Source organism: Pholis gunnellus (assembly GCF_910591455.1).
Source record: "Pholis gunnellus genome assembly, chromosome: 10".
Lineage (NCBI taxonomy): Eukaryota > Metazoa > Chordata > Actinopteri > Perciformes > Pholidae > Pholis > Pholis gunnellus.
The window spans coordinates 17,160,220-17,180,691 of NC_136537.1; the positions used below are offsets into that span (position 1 = coordinate 17,160,220).

The 20,472-nt window shown below is 41.3% G+C and overlaps 1 protein-coding gene across 1 annotated transcript; it reads right to left on the bottom strand.

Moving 5' to 3' along the window:
* Positions 1 to 8,479: 8,479 nt before the first annotated feature.
* On the bottom strand, positions 8,480 to 20,160 carry cenpi (centromere protein I). The gene is made up of 20 exons (XM_079168072.1): positions 19,926 to 20,160; positions 18,769 to 18,906; positions 18,089 to 18,207; positions 17,837 to 17,944; positions 17,391 to 17,439; positions 17,213 to 17,259; positions 16,908 to 16,997; positions 16,675 to 16,800; positions 16,248 to 16,391; positions 15,008 to 15,128; positions 14,660 to 14,754; positions 14,411 to 14,528; positions 14,184 to 14,248; positions 13,271 to 13,380; positions 12,199 to 12,334; positions 11,693 to 11,817; positions 11,205 to 11,253; positions 10,426 to 10,644; positions 9,332 to 9,373; positions 8,480 to 9,055 (listed from the first exon to the last, which is right to left on the bottom strand). The coding sequence occupies exons 1-20, from the start codon at positions 20,095 to 20,097 to the stop codon at positions 8,933 to 8,935; spliced, it is 2,196 nt and encodes a 731-aa protein (XP_079024198.1). The 5' UTR covers positions 20,098 to 20,160; the 3' UTR covers positions 8,480 to 8,932.
* Positions 20,161 to 20,472: the final 312 nt, after the last annotated feature.

Genomic DNA, 20,472 nt, shown 5'->3' on the forward strand with positions numbered 1-20,472 from the left:
TCCAACCGGGAAACAAAAACTAAATTGAGTGTTTATATTTTTGCCAGAATGATCCACTTTGCAGATTATGATATTATTTATACATTCAACTCCTTCAACCATGAAGACTAAGACATAAAACATTATCTATCAGAGAACAATTCATAGAACATGTTTAATTCAAAGATAGATATAACACCTGCTTTCAAGACTTGCCAGAAAATAGTCTCGAGCAGTTTTCTTCCTTCTTAGCCTGAAGGTTAAACTAGAGAAGGGGAAGATCGGATTTTTAATGAGTTCATCATCATGTATATGGCAGAGGGGGATTTCAAATTGCCATAAATACTCCATCATGTCTCTAAAATGACTTGAAACGAGGTGAGTCATGGCAATTATCCAAATAAGCCCATCCCATTTCCCGAATCTAAAAAATAAGAGATAAAACAAGAAACGAGCACTGTCTGAGGTGTGTGCCAGAGACACAAACAACACACATCTGCTGCATAATGTCAACAATGTGCTCCATGAATTTTAAGAAGCCAGCCAAGATAAAAAAAAAACAAAAAAAAAACAAAGACGGAGTCGAGTGACCGAGCGGTGGAGGACACACCCGAGGTCACACAGCCAGACACGACACCGGGCTGATCAGAACATGTCGGCTTTAATTGGAGCGCATCTAGCACATGTGCTGAAGATGAAGTGTGACCAGTGCAGAGCAGACGCCGCGTTACCCAAACCAGACCTGACACACAGGAACTATCTGTTCACTTCACAAAATAAGATTCAGAGGAAACGATAGAGCAGCACTTATGGCCTTCAACACAAGTTTGGAAAAGAAGTTGCAACCAGGGGACACAAGCTCGGCAGCAGCCTCAAGATGTATGTTGAACTCACTGCAGGAGCCATTTGCTCCAATTAGAGTGGAGCGGCTGCAGAGGACTGCTGATGTAATGTTATTGACCAGAGTGTCTTCTACAGGCTTAAGATCCATCCCGAGAAGTTGTATATATAATATATATATATATATATATATATATATATATATATGAGAGTCCATTTGAACGGATAAGATGTAGCTTCCCTTTAAATTATACACTTTGTTCTTGAGCTAGAATGGACCATTAAAGCATTGCAGTGATCGCTAAGCAGTGATGGAGGACTTTGAAAACAATGGATTTTAATTTTAAAAGAAGCCATGAATCAATTGTCACTGACTAATTGCCACATGTTTAAATCATTCATTTGCTGTGACACGCTGCTGTCAGAAGGGGAAATTGAGTGTTATTCAGCACGAAAGCTGAAATGTAACACATTGGGTACAGCTGAAGACGATGGGAATGTCATTGGTTTATGATCAAGAATCGGACACATTTTAGACCAACGGATGGTGCAGGATGAAAAGTTAAGGGATCACCAACGTTATGATTCATCCTGAGGAAAACATGAATATCTGTGCTAAAGTACGTGATAATTCATCAAATAGTTGAAGAGACAATTCACTTAAAACCACAAATATCCGCCTCATGGTTGCACAAGAGGAGAAGTCCAGGGATCATCAAAGTCAGTACGATTCATCGTCTGGAAACCATGAGACGGTCTGTACAACATTTCACAGCCACCCAAAAAAGTAGTCGGTGAGATATTCTGAAGTGGTGACCCAACTAAATGATCGACATTGCCATCCTTTAATCCATTCTGCAAGCGTGGCCAAACACACAAGCTGACACACAAACAAGAGGATTGAGAGAAAACTGGCAGCACTCTCACACACACACAGCACTCCAAACACAAATATCCATCTCACACTCGAATGCTCTCTCTTTCTGTGTCAATTACGGATCCCCTTTCTAAACACACTGACAGCATTCCCTCTACTCTTAGTTACAAATTGTAAATTAAGCAACTGGTTGCCACTCCTCTCCCCCACCCATCCCGCCATATTAAGGACAACTTGCCACACTGTGAGAGGTCCTCTGAGCAGCTCCGAGAGCAAGGCCTGCGGTGCCGGGCAGTAAATAACCAACATAAACGTGTCGTGGGAGACAACCAGCAGACACCAACCCATTTAATGTTAATAGGAAAGCATCGGTTACCAGATTCTAAATAATAGCTTGCAGTCACGATGGCCAAGGATAGGTACCTCAGGCGCAGGAATTTATGGAGTTAGCAAATTGCTTTTCTATCCCCATTCTTGCCCCATTTGTCCATCTTGCCATCTCTCAGCTCAGGGTGTGGATGATTGAGAGGTGCAAGAAGATGATGGCTGTTGCAGCCTGCTTGACTGAGCACACTTATCCTATGGCCACAGAGCTCCGGATGATGATGCTCCAAGGTGTACAACAACTATCTGTCCATCTGGGTCTCAGGAGGGACAGGGCACGGAGATATTTCTATTCCCCCAGGGCCTGAGGTGTTTGGTTGGGACCAGTGGCTCTTTTGTTGGACAGACATTTTGGACACAGCTGGTCTGTGGTCAGTAATGTTCTCATCTGTTTATTAAAGGCATTTTTGTCAAAACGGATTACTATTCAAAGTAGAATGGTGTTCTGATTTTGCAATTTTAGATCTATAAACAATTTTTAAGATGAATTAATTTGATCAACAATGTGTTATTCTTTCTCTCTTAACACCATCTTCCACCTCTCTATGCCACTCAGCTCCAAGCCCATTGGCACCTATTGACATCTTTAAAGAGTCTCTTTTTTTGCTGAGCTCCATAGATTGAACTGCTTACCTCGCTGCAGTGATGTGCACGTGTATTTCAGGACCCTGTGACATCACTGTAAGGTGTGGTTAACAGTACAGAGCACACTTCTAACCTGAAACTTAAGTTGAGTCACTCTTTAAAAACAGGTCACAAATATATACTTTCATCAGCTGGGCTATGTTTTTACAAATGTACAAACAGGAACAAATATATTTGTTATGGACACCAGGTCAGTGTGGAATCAACACAAAATAAACGAGGTAAGAGACTGAGGTAAGAGCTTTGGGTACACAGACAACACTTATTAGTAGGATCTATTCATTTTGGGGTTTGGTCTTTTCATGGGATTTGTTAACACTAATCAGATATTCTTTAACTGAGAAGACATGAATGTGACAGTTAAGTTTGTAATGTGAAATGATTACCAGCAAATCAAGCATTAGTGTAACTCAACCACAAAAGACATTCCGCCTCACTCCTCTAATCAGTCTGACATGTTCTCTGCATGCGTGCGTTGAAATTAAAACATCAAACAAGGAGAGAAGAAATGACACAACAGTGAAACTTTGACGAAAGCATTTTTAAGTTTAGTGGAAAATGTTTGTCATGATGTGCAAGAGTGAGTGACAAAAGGCCCCTTTCTGAAAGGAGTCAAATGAGCTCCGATATCTCCAGCTACGCTGACTGCGTGCACACATCATTGTTATAATTATACTGATGTAAAGAAGGGTATAGCCTTGAAAACAGTGACAAACAGAGATGATGCTGTAAATGTTGGGAAACATTGAGTCAAAAGCTCTTTCACCGCAAATATTCAGTCTCGAAAAAGAAGGCAATATGGAAAAGCATAATTATTGAGGTTCTATCTGCACCACCTGAGAGCAAGATGAAAGGTCATATGTAATTATATCACTGGGACAGTTTGACTCCACCGGGTCTCACTCAGGTCACGACTTATAAACTCATCACTGCTTTCCTCTCTCTGTGTAGCAAGAGATGACACCGGACTAATTATTCACGATCACGGTGCTTACAAGAAATCACAGCATCTGACCTACAGTCACCTGTTCATTGTAAATAAAGAAAAATCTTCTCGGTGAGAATATGTAATGTCACTACAGCAGTTGGTAGGTTGCTAATTCTTAACGCTCTGCTAGAGTTACTGAAGACCCGGGGCAGACTTTAACAGAGGATGACATTTTCAGATCACTCTCCTGAATTAAAAAAAAAGGGGGAAAAGAAAAACATGCCCGAGACAATCTTTAACACAGCTTGCTCCCCACATAAAAGTATAAATAATGCAATCCCAAAATACATGTTTAGGATTCATCAGAGGAGATGAAAACAAACCATGAAATAAACGAGCTCCTCGCCTTAAACTATTGCGTATTTGGGATTAACCTTTCAGACTCACAAAACTGAAAAGACTCCAGAGAAAGTCTAGAAAAATACAAATGCCCTCACACAGTGATTCCAATCACGGGTATTCGAAGCCCTGGAGGAAATGTTATATTGTTTGTGTCTTTTGTAAAATGATTTATTTTGTATTCTATTTTTTCTGTTTGTGAGTTGCTTCCTGCACGTTATATTGTGTATGAAGCTAAAAGTCATGGATAAAAGGTTTCAAACAGTTAGCTGAATGTAATTGATAGCTGAATAATTAGCTAAAAGTATAGATAGTAGAAGTAACTAGATAAGGATGAATAAATGAATAGTTAGCTGAATGTAGTTGAGAATGGTTCAAATGTCCAGCATCTTCTTAATTAACCAAATGTTAGCACCAAGGCAAACTGGACCAAACCAGCCTAAACATTTACAATCGATTACACAAACAATATTGCAACAATATCCACTTCTTGGTGTGAAACTGAGACCATCTTGGGGGTGATGTTTGGTTGCTTGACCATGCCCATCTTTCAAATTCTTCATTCATTTTTTATCTCTATTACACACCTGTAAGATTCTGCATCTTGTACGGTTGTCACACTATTGCAGACACTAAATCTGTCCACAGACATAAAAAACACACCTGACAAAGTACTCAAAACCTCTTCTGTGACAGTTTCTACTAGAGTAGGTGTCTCCAAGACCCAAGTTTTGACATGACACACTCACACACAGACTCACAAGGTGAAAACGATACCAGCGTCGCTGTCACGGCTTAATGGCATCCAGTTTGAAATGAATTCTAATGAACACATTTGAAACAGGGTTGGTGTCGATGAAGAGGTAATCTTATTGTTCTCATCTGATGACTGTGGGGGTTCACCAGAGAAAAAGTGTTGGGAACCGCTGCCTTATTATTATCTGATACAAGTGACAGACACTGTCCTCTTGAGGATAAATAAAGGACATGAAATGGGATGTTGCTATGAGATTTATTCTATATTCTTCTACACACAGCTGGAGGGAAAAGTGGTGAAAATGCAAAACATAGAACATGACCAGGAGGCATGTAGATGGAGAGAGGCAGTGACAATAGAACATCCTCGTAATCCTTTTAGCGTCGTTCACAATTATAGCTCACTACTGTGTGAAGCCTAAAGAAACACTCTGACAAATCTAGTTACAAAGAGCAACACATTGGCCTAATATGCAAGCTGCTACGGTCATCACAGCGTATGCTACTCATTATTAACCATTACAAAACCAACAATCTGCAGACATTTTAATTTTGTTCTTTACATTTGTAGATGTTTTGCAGCAGTCTTTGAGATCAAAAGACATGCAATTCTATCATCACATCAAATTGGATCGCCTGAAGAAAATTCGGATGCGCTCCTGTTAGGCTTTTGGATTCGGAAGAAAAATGATCTTTCAGTGTAGTTACTGGAGGATTTCCATCCATGAAAATGACTGGAAGCTATTTTAAATGAATGCAGATTGATAACACTGAAATGTCCTGCATAATGACAACATGAAAGTCATTTTCAGAGGAATTCACTGTGAGGCAGGATGTCCCTTCATGCAACCTTTCGGAGAGGAAACATTATTCAGCTATGTCTTCTTACCAAAATAAACCACTTAAAGCTTCCAGAGGCCTTCAATTCCATCTTGAAATGAGCCATGAACACCAACAGTCACCGAGCTTTACGATCACAGATGAAAGAATATAAAACCAACCTGGTGAGAAAATGACAGAGGGATGCTTTTGATGTGTAAAACCGAGATGGTCAGGGTTTTTTATGAAGGGAATCTCTGCTCATGTGTTTGAATGCTTATTGAAAATGAATATAAAGGCAATATTTGGACATAACAGCACTGATAAATGTCACAAACATCACAAGAGGAATTGATTAGTCACAGGTCAACTATAGGCTATACCAACCTGAGGGACATCCACATATTTAAACTTTTAGATGAAAACAAAATCCTTTGAATATAGGCCTGCATAGCTAAACGGTCAAACATATATGACGCAAACAAACTTTAATTCAGTTGTTGTCATCTGTCAAGCACATTAGGATTGAGAGCATCCAAAGTGATCTTGTGTTTTTGGGGGATTTCAAATATAAGCTACTACTGCTGTCACATCCACAGAGGCAGGATTACTCCTCACTACAAATATTTGTCTAAATTATCCCACGCTGCGTTGCGTCCTCCTGGGGCCTTCAAAAAAAAAAAAAAAAAACAGTCTTGGGGCTTAAGATGCACACCGTGTAATTGTAAAAATAATTACTCGCGACATCCAGAGTTCAAATCCGACTCAACACCTCAGTCTGCCATCACACGTCAGTCTCCACCCACACAAACTGATGAGGCGGAAAAGACCTAAAAATGCTCATTTTTCATGCAAGAAGCGAGAGTTGTGAGGAAACTCGCAAAAAAAGGTCCGACTGGCTTTCTTTTTTTGTTCCTCCTCTGTGTTCCAGAAAAACAAGCGCACACTTACACTCAGTGTCGGTAAATGTACTTCCTCTGATCCGCAATTAGTAAATGGAGAAACTGAGCGTCTTGTTCGTTCAGTTTCTGAGCTGCATGTTGTTCAGAACGAGGAACAGAGAGAAAAAAGAGGAGGCTTCACCACCTGCTCCCAAAACGTCCAGTTGCGCACCTTTTGTCCTGAGGTCCACCAACCACGAAGACGCACAGGCTGTAGTTCTCCTGGCGCTCATCCGGCAAACATCATCCATCACACCGATGTCGCCTTGGTGAAAAAAAAAAAACAATAATCCAGCTGCCAAACTGCGACCAGGACGACGCACAGTGCCCATAACTGCAGCACAGCAGCCAATCTGTACCTCAACATGCACAGGAGTGACCCAAAGACGATTAAAGAAGCCGGGCACATTGTCACACCACGTCCCCCCCCTCGTTTTCCCTGAATGTGAGGCTAAACCGGCTTCTACCACAGCACGTTTTCTTCGGAAAACACACAACAAAAAGACAATCTTACCTTTCTATAACCCGAGGCAGGGATTTGGCTCAGGGTAGGACTGGCACAGCTCAGTTCAATGTGTTGGCTGAAGAGACTGCGATGAGCTACTCCCGTGACTGAAGCTGAAGAAAGTGTGAGCAGCGCAGCGCAGTAACCGGCGGAGGGGTCCGTGTGTCTGCCGCTGACATCAGCGGGCTGCTGTCTTTAATAAGGTGGCTCCGCTCACTCACACCAGCGCAGCAACACGCGCCGATGGTTTCATCTGCTGGGGTTTAACTATCCCCGACGCACAATAACAGCAGCTCGCAAAAAAAGCCAGAGTTGGAATGAAATGAAAATGCTAACCAGAAAACTTCCGCGGCTCTGGTGCGTTATGAGAGCAGCAGGAGAGAGACTCTGGAGGGAGGGAGGGAGGGAGGGAGGCGTCCAAAAAAAAAATCAGTCCGGATGATGTTGAGTCAAGGTTGGGAGAGCACATCTTCTCTGCAACTCTTCATCATCTTCCGACAGTGGATTGACAACTTGTTAAATAAAAAAATGTTTAAATCTTAATCCTAACACTTTGCCATGGAGAGCAATTGTATAAGAAAATAATAATAATGGGACTTAATTAGCCTCATCTCAGGTTTGCAAATAGTGTAGAACTGAATGATTTAGTGGATTACAGGAAATGAATCAATGATAATTGGTTGAATGAAGCAAACCTGCTTACCATTTACTGGTTTCATCTTTTAATGTATTTCCTACCATTTAAAATGCAATATCTTTGAGAGTTTGAGCTCTGTATAAAAAAATTACAAAATTAAAAAAAAAAAAAAATCATAACCAAAACAAACAACGAAAAAAAAAAAACAGATTGATGAGAACATCAGTCGGTTGCAGTCCTCAAATGGTGACATTGCGTTATGGATTTTTTTGGGTACCTGCGGAGGTTACTGATCCTCCCTTTTGTGTTGCATCCAAATTACAATATTACGAAGGTTTAATTGAAGCACAACACAAGTATTTGACATGTTCCGGGTCGATGTGTTTTGCTACAGACAGCTGATCACCGTCTCTACCTAGCGTGCAATGATTTCATCCGGTGTTTTCAGGAGACGATGAGCCAGAGGCTGTTTCACCATCCAGATGGGTCCCTCAATTAAAACAAAATGCACTTTTCCAGATGGCAGAGCGACTGACTGAAGTGTATTCTTCAGCCAGTCGCTCCGGATGAGAATACTTATCCATGTAGCAGATTCTCAAATAACTGATGTCATTTCAAAGAGGCACAAATTTACACGAGGGCACCAGACCAAGAAAGTTGCAAGTGACATAATGCAGTATAATGTTAGTAAGACACAACAGATTGATTTTATTTGCTTCTAACGTAAAAGTCTTACACTTATTTATTTTCAACAAGGTGTAAGAGACAGGTTTAGCAAGTGGCAAGCTGTACAAGAATACAACACAAAATGGGCAGAGTGTTGACGTTAAGCAAAGTGAATTATTGTATTGCAAAGAAAATATAAAATACAGAAAAGGAAGGTTTTCCTTATTCTTAATTATCTTGGCAACTTTTATGTGGATCAGAAGTTGTTTCTGTGCTGTAAAAGATTTTGTGGATATTTCTTACCGACCTGACAGATGTATGCCTGTTCCCAATGATCCGCTAACTCAAGCCATACTACGGACACTGCTTCTGCTCTATCGTCACTGAATGAACAGTAATATAAGTAAAAATACATAATAAACACAGATACATCTATGTACATAAAAAGACACATATATATCACTTGGAGGAGATGGAATATGTACAAGTCTATTAAAAAAAAAGGTAAGATCCAAGTGGTTGTTTTCCTCTCCACTGAGCTGAACATCTACCTCTGCTATGTGGACAGACTGTCGCCTGCTGACAGCTGCCGGCTGATGTTGCTCTGAACAAACTGTTTAAGGCCGTCATAACCCTGACTGAACAAATACTCCTGGTACCAGCTCCACGGCTTGGAATGCTGAAACACACACACACACACACACACACACACACACACACACACACACACACACACACACACACACACACACACACACACACACACACACACACACACACACACACACACACACACACACACACACAGAGAGAGAGAAACACACCCAATCACAATCAAGACATTAGAAGGTTTCCATGATCAAAGCAATCGCTCTTGATCTCTGAAATATGACTGATGCACATCAAACTGCATGTGACTATTAAAATGCAAAAATGAAATGGAGAGCCCTCATACCTTTAAGGAATTGAGGTCCATGTCTTTTCTCCCCGGCCAACACTGATAAAGAGAGAACATTAATATTCAGTGTCAGTCCATCCTGCTAAATCTCACAAGATCGCTGCTGGATGTTGCAGCTGGACCGAACCAAAAAAAGGCATGTATATTATTAAACATGATGAAAACCACGTCTCATGCTGCACCCATTAATAATGAAATGTCCTTCTGTATTAATGTATCTTCTATGAAAGATACATTAATACCACATCTGTCTCCTTGACTTTCCTGTAAGTTCATTAACGAAACTGTACAGACTGGCTGATCCATCACGCGCCTGTTAAAGGTTGAAAATAAGCAACAAATAAGTGTGCGCTATTCAGTCTGTGCTACTATGTAAGTATACAGTGTAGCATGTATGCTACTATGTAGGTATACAGTGTAGCACAGACTGAATACAGGAGTGGACAAAGTCGTTGTTATGTCATCCATTGGTTTGTGGAACGTTGTTTGGAAGTCTCGAGTTTGGCATCTTGGCCGTCGACCATTTTGTTTTGTTTTTGTCGTCGCTGAATAAGACATTTTTAGGCAACCAAAAAGGTTACAATTACCTTTAAAGAACTGAAGAAACACTGTAAAAGGGTTTAAGTTGTAAAACAAAAACACAGACAACTCCCAGACTGGACAACGCCATGGCAGCGACCTGTCAATCACAAGGTAGCCCCGCCCTAAATCATACCCTGCTTTATCTTCTACTTTACACTAAATGGATCATAATTTACTAAATGAATATCATGCTGTGTTGAAGAATACTTGAAACTAGCATTTGAGATCATAAAATCTTTACAATGTTGACTGAGGGTAATACATCAAGTGAGAAGTAGAGTAATTTTCTCATAGACTTCTATACAATCAGATTATTTTTGCAAGCAGAGGAGACGCCCCCTGATGGACATTAGAAATAATGCAAGTTTATTGCACTTTCACATTAATTTTAATTTTCAGACCCAGAGGACACTGCCTGGTACGTAGAACTTTGTGGTGTGCAGCAGGTAGGATCCAACTCAGATTTCTTGGGAAGAAACACAAAAACATCCCCAGCGCTCCACACTCACCCTCTGGTGAAAGTCGACAGCGTAGCTCATGAAGGCAGGGTGGTGGATGAGGTCGAAGCTCATCCGGTACTGTGGCACGTTGCTCTTGAGCAGCAGGTCCTCTCCCAGCTGTGTACCCATGTCTGGTTGAAACATTTTGGAGTTCCACAGGCAGTTGACCATGACGACTGTGTAATGGTTGAACTCACGGAACGTCTGACGGCTGATGTGAAAGGCCTGCTGAAAAACAGGATCACAAGGGAGCGACAACATGAGAGGAAAGAAGCAAAAGAAAGAGGAAAAAGTGAAGCACTCTCCAGATCTGCAAAGTTTCACATCTAATGAATTTGCATGACATTTAACAAATCCATCTTCTTAATAATAAGTGACTCTGAAATTTCCAGGGGAGCATGCTGGCTGCCTGACATACTTGTAAATTCACAGCTTGCAGTGGCAGACGTATTAAAATAAACAACCTCTTAAGTCCTAATGTGAGAGGGTATTAAAGGTTAGCAGTTGTTGATGAATGCATGTGAATTCCTTCTTTAAAATAATCTATAAAAAGCTACCAGAGTGAATCAAACGCAACAGCAAAACACTTCAGAAGTGCGCACCTGCTAAATGCCTTAAATATAAATGCAATCATAAGAAATGCATTCAAAATCCATGAGTTGAGAAAAAAGATTAAATTAGCTCTTTTAATCAAATCACTGCTCACAGAAAATAATTTGCTTCACATTGTGAGTCAAGTACTTGGTGCAATGGAACAAAATGTACCCTTTACAGTATAACTGTAATACCTCTGTGAGTCGTTCCTGACTCTTGGCTGATGTCAAGTTCACCTTGTACCTGAACAGAAAGAAGAAAGACCAGTGAACCCTGTGATCATGAATTACTGCAAAACAGCTGGTTTTCTATGGCCTGTCAAAATATATAACGCCATTACATTCCAATTTTCTTTTGGCGTGACATTTTTACGTTCAGCTTTGGCAGAATTACTTCCGAGCCCTGGGGTGTAGTCAATTAGCCGACACTAAGGATTTGTGTTATTAAAGCTCGCCCTAGAGTTAAAAATGAGGCTTGAAATCTAGAGAAAACGGAGAAGAGTGCTTAAGTGCATTGCCTCTTAGACTCTCATTACCATAAATCATGCATTAAAATATATGTACAATTTAACCAGTTGATTCCTTTTCTGTTCCATCATCAAATATTAATTGATGTATGACATGCTACATTAAGGGTGCTACTTTATGCATCGTGGCATACGCATGAGGTGAAGAGTCCCCACCTGTACATGATGTAGGCTAGTCTGTCCACGCTCACGGGGTCAGTGGCAAACAGGGCTGGATAAAACACTCCAGGTGGAGGCATCACCACGAGGGGGAGCCCGTACTTCAGAAACGTGTCACACACCTGGGGAGGGAGAGAAATATGTGGAATAAACACCCACAGATAGTTAAGAATGAAAGGTGGATAGTCAAACATCAACAACTCAACTCATTTCAAGACTGTCAAGACATGTTGTCCACATCACACGTGTGTAAGTTACATGTCGGACCATGAATGGCTTCCAAACTAGTTGAGATGTCAGAAATTCATGAACAGATGAATGTGAAAACAGGCTTCGAGTGTTAAACTCGGCACACACATCATTCTGCACAGTGAAGCTCAAACATCCTAGAGAAGTAACTCTATGCAAAACCGATTTTTGAGTGTAGAGGATCTGTAAATAGCACCAGTACAGCCCAGGCTCAGGTGGCATCATGCCTAAAACATTATTAAAAGCTCATTTACCGTCTCATAGAAGTCCAGGATGAAGCTGAGGAGGAGCGAGTGGCAGCCTTCAAGCTTCAGGCCCAGAGAGGCCAGCCGACCCACAAAGTCAACCAGTTCCATCACCGAATCCTTGAACCCCGACAGAGTCATGTTTCTGGGACGGAGAGCAGAGAGTCAGACACACTTTAACCAGAATGATGTGAAGTGAAAGTTGTAACACCAAGCAGCCAATTTGCCCCTGGAGCAATACTCCAGCAGTGACTCGGGTCTCCGATAAGACACAAGAAAGCTCCCAAATCAGCAACATGACACTTCGTTACAATACAAAGGACAAACTGAATGAAGAGTGATGCTGAAATACACAATCAATGAGTCCTGTCTCTAATCTCTGAGCTGTACTCGGGCTAAATACCAGAGGTGAGTCAGAAAATAGCAGTTAATATAAAATGGATCCCAACACTTATTGGATCGTTTGTTGTGGGATTAGACGTGGGAGGACGATTGATGAAGCCCAGGTATTTAAACATAACTGACACTGACTCCGCCCCTTAAATTTGGAAGCTGGAAAATCATTTAACTGGAGATTAGTGCTGTTTTTGTCTGCAGAGTGATTTCAATTAAAGGATTTGATGGATAAATGGGCTCGAAACCAAATGGGAAAACATGTCAATACACACTTCTGCCTATGTTGCTTGGGATAGTGGATGATAGATGGCTTGAATTCAAGCTAAGGCATGACTGTATAGACCCGTGTATGGATTAGGTCATAATATTATTGGAGAAGAAATGTCCAAATTAGAAGATAACGTAAATTAATAGCCTCACATTTAAAAAAAAAAAAAGTGTAATTAAACTGGGACACCTGCAACAGGGAGTGCTTATTTTTCATTACCTAACTCACAGTAAATAACCGAGGCAACACCTGAACACTTTTACTGCATCTGTGAGAACCGATAAGTTGGGAGTTCTTGGCATGAAAGCAAAAGCTCAACGAGCTATAACCCTCATGCTCTCAAGTAAATTCACAAAGTGTTTTTCGGTTTTATGTTCGGGGCATAAACAAATAGCAGGAAGTAGATGCAAGACTCACATGGAGGTGTGGCTGTTGAGGCTGATGTCCAAGTCGTCCTCCAGGGCATACACTGAGTGCCAGGTCAGCCACTTCAACAGCATATTGTTTAGACACTCCATCAGTCCACACTGCAGACGCATGATGAAGAGGAAAAGCACGAGCATTAGGGAAGCGGACGGAAACACGGTATTAAATGGACATTGGGCGCCAATGCTAAATTATTAAAGACCCCAGTATTGATAAGCTTAGATGTTACTGGTTCTGCTCTTGGTACTGGAGAAATACATTTTATTGAATTTATTTAGGCTAAATAAAAGGTTATATTTGAATCTTTTATCTCACCAACTCTGTTTTTAATTTGCACTAAGAGTAAGACATGCCTATGATGCATTTTTGCTCTTCCCAAACAGAGACACACACACAGAGACAGAGACAGAGAGAGAGAGAGAGAGAGAGAGAGAGAGAGAGAGAGAGAGAAATTTCAGAGAGTCGATGCTGACAATGCTCTTTGCCACATATGCATTTACATATCCATTATCACAACACTGTAGTCTATTATTGTGATTTATTCAAAACAAGGCTGTAGCAGTCGCTACTCAAGATTGCTAATTCGTATACAGTACGTATGAGAAAATAAAGAATGCTCAGTAGAGATGGGTATTTTAACTGTAATAGTACTCTTACAGATACTGCTTATCAATCTGGCATTTTATTGGACCTCTTATCAGTTCTATTTGTAATTCTTTTAAGAGAAAAAAACAAAACAATTTCAGAACAGAATTAATACTGCAGTAGTTTAACCTCTTAACGAATACGGGCTCCATAATGAGTGCTTTATTACAAGAAAAACATCAAATTATAGCAGATGGTTTTGTAATTGAAGTACGTTAGCAGAGAATAGTTTACTTGTGCCTCAGGGGGGTAAACTCACCTTGAAAAACAGTGAGGATGTGAAGAAGAGCTGCATGAGGGGCTCAAACAGAAGCCGTCTGATTTCTGAAGAGGGGGAGACAGATGGTTACAGTTTTACCAGCTATATAGTTCCATTACATTTCTAAGATGTGACACAATAAGGCAGGCCTGTCTAACATGTTTGACAGAGATAGACATAAAGACAGATCACTAAATGTGGTGACAGACAGCTCGTGGAAAACGTACGGGAACTTGGGACAACAGGGATGTTGCTCAGCAGGCCGAGGATCTGCGGGCGGAGGAGGGAACCGTCCCAAACATTGAGAAATTTGTAGAGAAAAGCCTCTGAACAGGAAAACCCCTCCTGGTGGAGAAAAGGGACAAATTAAAAACATTGACTGTGGTTTTACAGTGCAGGGTCATGAATACAGGGGATAGTGAATGACGGGCGTAAGGTCCAGCGGTAGCTATCAGGGCCTGAAATGTGGGGCTCACCTGGAGAAAGTGCTGTGTGGACAGCAACGTGTTCAAGAACTGCAGAGCTTCTTCTGAGTTCTGGGAGGCTCCTCCATCGCCACAGAACAAGAATTCTTAAAAATAGCACAAACGGGTATTTAGTGCGTGATAAAGTCATGGGAATGAAAATAATCCATATTCGCAGCATCTTCACACAGTGACTTCCTCCTCTACAGTCTCTTTTAAACCCCTTCTCTGAAAAAAATCCTTTTGATATTTTGGGTTCAACTTAAGGTTAACTTTGGATGAATTTGTGAGTGACAGAAGCTGTCACAAAGGTTCGGTGGTGAACCCCCCCCCCCCCCCCCCCCCCCTCGCACCCCTTACCTTCGTGGAGCGCGTAGCCTAGCCAGAAGTTAAGGCGTAGGAGGGCAGACTCATCCTGTACACAGTCCAGGTACTGCAGAGCCAGACTGGAGCCAAGCAGTGAGCCCATCTGAGCGGGCAGCTGGTGGAGGTAAAATGAAGAAATACGACACACATGCAATAAAGTATAATTGAGACCATAAATCCAGAGAAGAGATGGAAAACTAAAAATCAAAACAGTTTCAGACGAATCCGTTTACCTGCTACAGAATAAGAATAAACTGATGCTCATGTCCTTGTTTTAATAGAGTGGGCCACCAATCCGCTACTGAGCTAATTCCTCAGTAATCCCTGTAATACCAGCACTGGGACATTTCTGTCATTAAACTGGATAGTTGATACAGTTCCGTATTGTGTATTAACAGCTGCTTCCCAATATGGGGACTTCATCAATATAATAAATTAGAATAAGGAGAAGACAAACTGTGAGTGGAAACAGATCAGCCCTCCAATAATTATGTGGCAACTGTACCATAAAACTGAGTGCAGGCAATGAGGGAAATAATAAATGAGCCTTTGTCGATTCCTTCGCTGAATGGTTTTATGAGTGAGATGGACTGTAATCGTCTGTCTTGCCTAAGATATGGAAAAAGTAGAGCTTTCTTGGCAATAAATACAGTTGCTGCTGTCGCTGTCCAAAAGACTCGCATCGGCATTGCAGGCGGTGAAAGAGGACGATTTATGTAGCATGACACACAAAGGTCTGTGAGCCATTAAAATGACTTGCATTAGTTTATCAGGTCACTGAATCTGCAGGGCAAATAGATACTTGTGTGTGACCATTTGTGCTGAAAACTTTGTTCAATACATTGCTCAGATTCATCTTATCTCAGGTCTATTGTTTTAATTACTCATATAGGACAGATAATCCCCCATCTCTATCTCCATCTCTATAATGAATGGACTAAATTATAACAGTGACACAGCACCACCCTGTGGCTGTGAGGATGCATCACTTTGAAATTTGACAGTGGTTACAAATCGTACCGGCATGGAGAAACTTGCACACATTTTATTCTGCTGCTTAAATGGTTAATGACCTGCAGGCTCATGGCTTGATTTATATTCAATGTGTTCCCAGTCCAGGTGTGTCGGGACTGACGGGTGAACTGTGGAAGCTGAGGTACATGTGAGCAGTAAAGGGGCAGAGGCGGCACCCCACAGATGCAGAACTCAAGAGATTCGTCCCGACAGAAGTTACCTCGATACGGTGCATATTTTCCAGGAGCTGAGCGAAGGAGTGGATTTGCACCAGGGGGACCAACTTTCTGCTGGAGGACGGCTCAGTCTGAGCCTGTTTACTGATGACAGAACTCAACACCGGCAATTCCAGGTGGCAGTGTTTCTGAGAGAGAGAGAGCAAAGTAAAACAAGAACATGATTAACAGAGAGGCTCGGCTACCTTTTATCATTTTCATTTACTGAAATGAATAAAAGGCTAAAATCAGGATAAACAGATTAATTAGAAAAAATATACTTTATAGATCTGCCGTTTTTGTCTGACCATGTCACTCCCTGCAATCAGGCTCATACATTTTGGAATGGCATTGGCAAGCCGCAGCAGTAACTGTAGTGTAGCAGGAGTGAATGCAAGCAGTGCATCGGGCAACTTAAATACACTCCCATACCCTTTTCCTGGTGTTGGTCTTAATTGTGGAGGCCAGACTGATGCTGGAGGCAACCTGGGCACCGTCCCTCTTCTGGACCGCAATCAGCGCTGATTTCCAGGGCATGTTGTGGTTTCTAAAGCCACTCTGTAAGAAAACAGAAAAACACACAATCCCGCTGGTGCTTTAGAGGTGATGGTCATTGCATATTATAACAGCAGAATGAGCATCGACGGCACAGTCCATGTACAAACCTTAACTCGTGATGGGATGGAGAGTGTCACCAGTTCAGGGCAAAACACTTTGTAAAGTGACAGCAGGCTCAAGAGGAACGGCTGCCTTCCCTGAGGAAACATGATCAACATGCTCAACATGACAGCTTTGTGATTGATGTTTCCTAATAGTGCTGAATGCAACATAACCAATGATATGAACCGGGTAACTGTTTATGGAAATAATGCAGTGTAGAATAAACCCATTCTGTGATTTCTCATTGAATAAGGCAACAATGCAGTAGCTTTGATAAATGGCTGTAGAGCTTGATCAGCAGGAGGTTTACCAGTCTAGACTGTAGCTCCAGTAGCTTCCTGACTCTGAAGACCCGCACTACAACAAGGAAAACAATGAAGCGGTCAAGAATGCGTACAGAATATATATGAATACTGAAAAGAAGAAATAATGGAGTAAAAAAGGACAAATAGCTTGTAGAGTAAAAAAGGACAAATAGCTTGACTCACCACTTTCCTTTCTGGTCAAAAGGTAGAGCAGATGGCAGATGAAAGGACACTGAAATAATGTGACAAAAATATCTTCACATCCCAGCAGTTCCTCAGTGGATCCCATATCACATTACAGTGCTGCGGTCATTTCATTACAGGAGAGCGCAATTCTCTTTTGTAAATATTCTAATATATGCCTAAACCAGATACGCATATTATCTGTCCAGTCGGGCAGAAATTAACCTTTATTTATCACACCAAGTCTGTGTCTCGAACAAGGCACAGCATTCACAAACAGAGAGGCGATTGTCATTTCAAATCTGCTTTAAAAATAGCTCTGGCAAGCAATATACGCATGTCATTTAAATGATAAATACGCATAGTGAACCCTTAATTTGTGGCTCAAAGACATTTGATTTGATGCCATCTTACAACAAAAATGCAAAGATCATCAGCACACATACCAGATTTTCCTCTGTGACGAAGTTGAAGATGAAGCCATAGACAGCCCGAAGTTGGTCCTTTGCATCAATCATGTCAAATACGGTCAACACCCACTTTATAAAAAGAATCTGAAAAGTGAACATGCAAAATACACACAGAGATGGATTAACTATCGAGCAATCTTAAAGATGACACATAGAGAATCAAAATTAGTAGTACGTCTATTCCAACATACTTTTGAAGAATTTGGGCAACTCTAATTTTGCACTTACTTGTGTGCTGACGGGTATTTTTCCGACCCCCAGCCAAACCACCGCTCGAACAACAGCCTCCTGTGGCACCATCGTGGCAGGAATCAGACACTTCAGCACCCGGGCACATAGAGTCGTCCCTACACATAGAAAACACAGAAACACGATCAGTTAAAGGAAGCAAATGTTAAGAATGACTGTAAAAAAAAAATGTCCAAATCAGTCATACACACTTTCTACTGCACGGGTGTTCTTAACCTTTTGGGAGAAAAGACAGACAATTTCTTGCCACGTGTTTAAATTGTGGGGGAAATACAAGCTCACAGGACACCATATCTACTACATAAGCAATATTTGTCTCTGGCATTCTTGTCAATTGAACTGCACCAAACCCATTACATTTTGGACATGACAGTGGCTCAGTGCCACCTCTGTGTGGAGTTTGTTCTATGTCTGTATGGGATACTCTAGGTTCTCTTGGTTTCCACCAACAGTCAAAACAAAAGTCAGAAAGGCACAATGTTTGGCTTTAAATTGACTGAGGTGTGAATAAGAGGGTGACAGACTCTGTCCAAGGTGTACACTTGCTTGTTGTGTGATGGGAAAGACTCCAGCCCCCTATGACCCTCGACAGGTTAAGTGCCAAAGACGATGGATGGTATTATACCCTGTTCCCCGTTGCTGCTAAGTGACTGTCTTACCCATACGGAGGCTCATGGCAAACTCCAGCATAATAGAGACGGCCTCGGGGGAAAGTCCTTTACTGTAGGCCACCTTCTCCACCAGCACCACATTCCTCTCGACCTCATCGTTCCCGTGCACTGGAGTACCTGCTTCAACTACAGGAGGGAGGGATAACATCACATCATGTGTAAGTGTTTAAAATGTCAGCATAATTACATAGTTTGACACAAACAAGAGGTAACGTCAACAAGTTCAGATGTTTTGTTTCTGTTGATGTTGGGTGACATGACAGCTGATGAGCTAGTACTGTACAAACTATTTGCAAGAACAAACTCCAGGGAACCTGTTTAATGCACATAGTTACTCGCTAGCACAGGAAAGAACGCTATATTTTACAGTTTAACTGAGTGTAAAATCCAACATCAAATATTCAGGAATTTGGTGGCTCAACCTCGAGTTTTAGATAAACACACTGCAGTGTTGATGTCATATGGAGACAAATCCTGGAACTGCTCTGTATACAGTAAATAATTCCACCATGAAATGTGATTTAGTTATTTAGACACCAGAAGAAGAAAAATCAAAACCTTTTCTAAGCATGTTGGGGGGATTTTCAAGTGTATGGATATAGGTGTAGTGGATTGGGTGACCAACTTTTTACACATCGTTAAAAAGCTAAAATATAAAAACTGTATTTACAGTCTATGGAAACAACAGCCATCAAAATACGGTATGTGAGAGAGAGCGAGAGCACCCATGATAACTTAAACTTCATTTTGGATGTAAAGATATAACAAAAGTCGTCTTATTTTGGTTAGATCAGTCACTTAATTTAGTGTAATTGGGACAACATATGCCCGATGACGTCACGAGGGCTGCTCCTCCAATATTCCGTTTTTTTAATAATGGCGTTTTTGTCTTTGTTTGAAAATAACTTCAAGCTAAGGCTAGCTCTGTTTCGGTTTGTCTCATAGTTGAGAGCTAATACCGTAAGTAGCATTAAGTTAGCCACATTAGCTGTTACTAAAGCTACCGGTACACCCACAAATGCAACAAAAAAGTAAAGGAAACTTAGATTAACGTTACATCCTAGGCAGCTACGTTCGTAAAGTAACCGTTGGTAACTAACGCAACAGTATGCTATCGACCGTTGTGTGTGAGCTACGTCCGTTACCGTCAGAGAAGTACTTCAGGGCCAGAACAAACGGGTCCTCCGCCTCGTTCTTTTTCCTCTCCTTTTCTGCGACTCTCAGACTTCTGTTGTTACTCCGGCTGGACGCAGACTGGTCACTTTGAGACGACTGGTCTAAATCTGACGGCCCCGACAGGCTAAGCTTTGCTGCCATTTCTACATTGCTAAACAATTGTAAATATTGTGCTCCACTCTGTCTTCAGCCATTCAAACAAAACTCAAATCCTCCGCGCGACCGTTTGGTCTGCGCTTGCGCAGTGTAGTCTTTCCGCTCGGTGGCTTCCCGGAAGTTGTAGTCCGTATGCCTCTCAACCGCCAAAGAGTAGGACTACAATAGTCATGCAGCTGTTCATCTTTCTTTTCATAAATCTAAAGAGGCTACGTCGAATAACGTTAATATAACGTCAATAACGTCAGTATTTCACAAATATATATATATATATATATATATAATAATAACTGGGTCACTCTGAAAATTATTTGGTGTCAGAAATGTTCATGTAATTTTGCAATACTGTGAACATCGCAA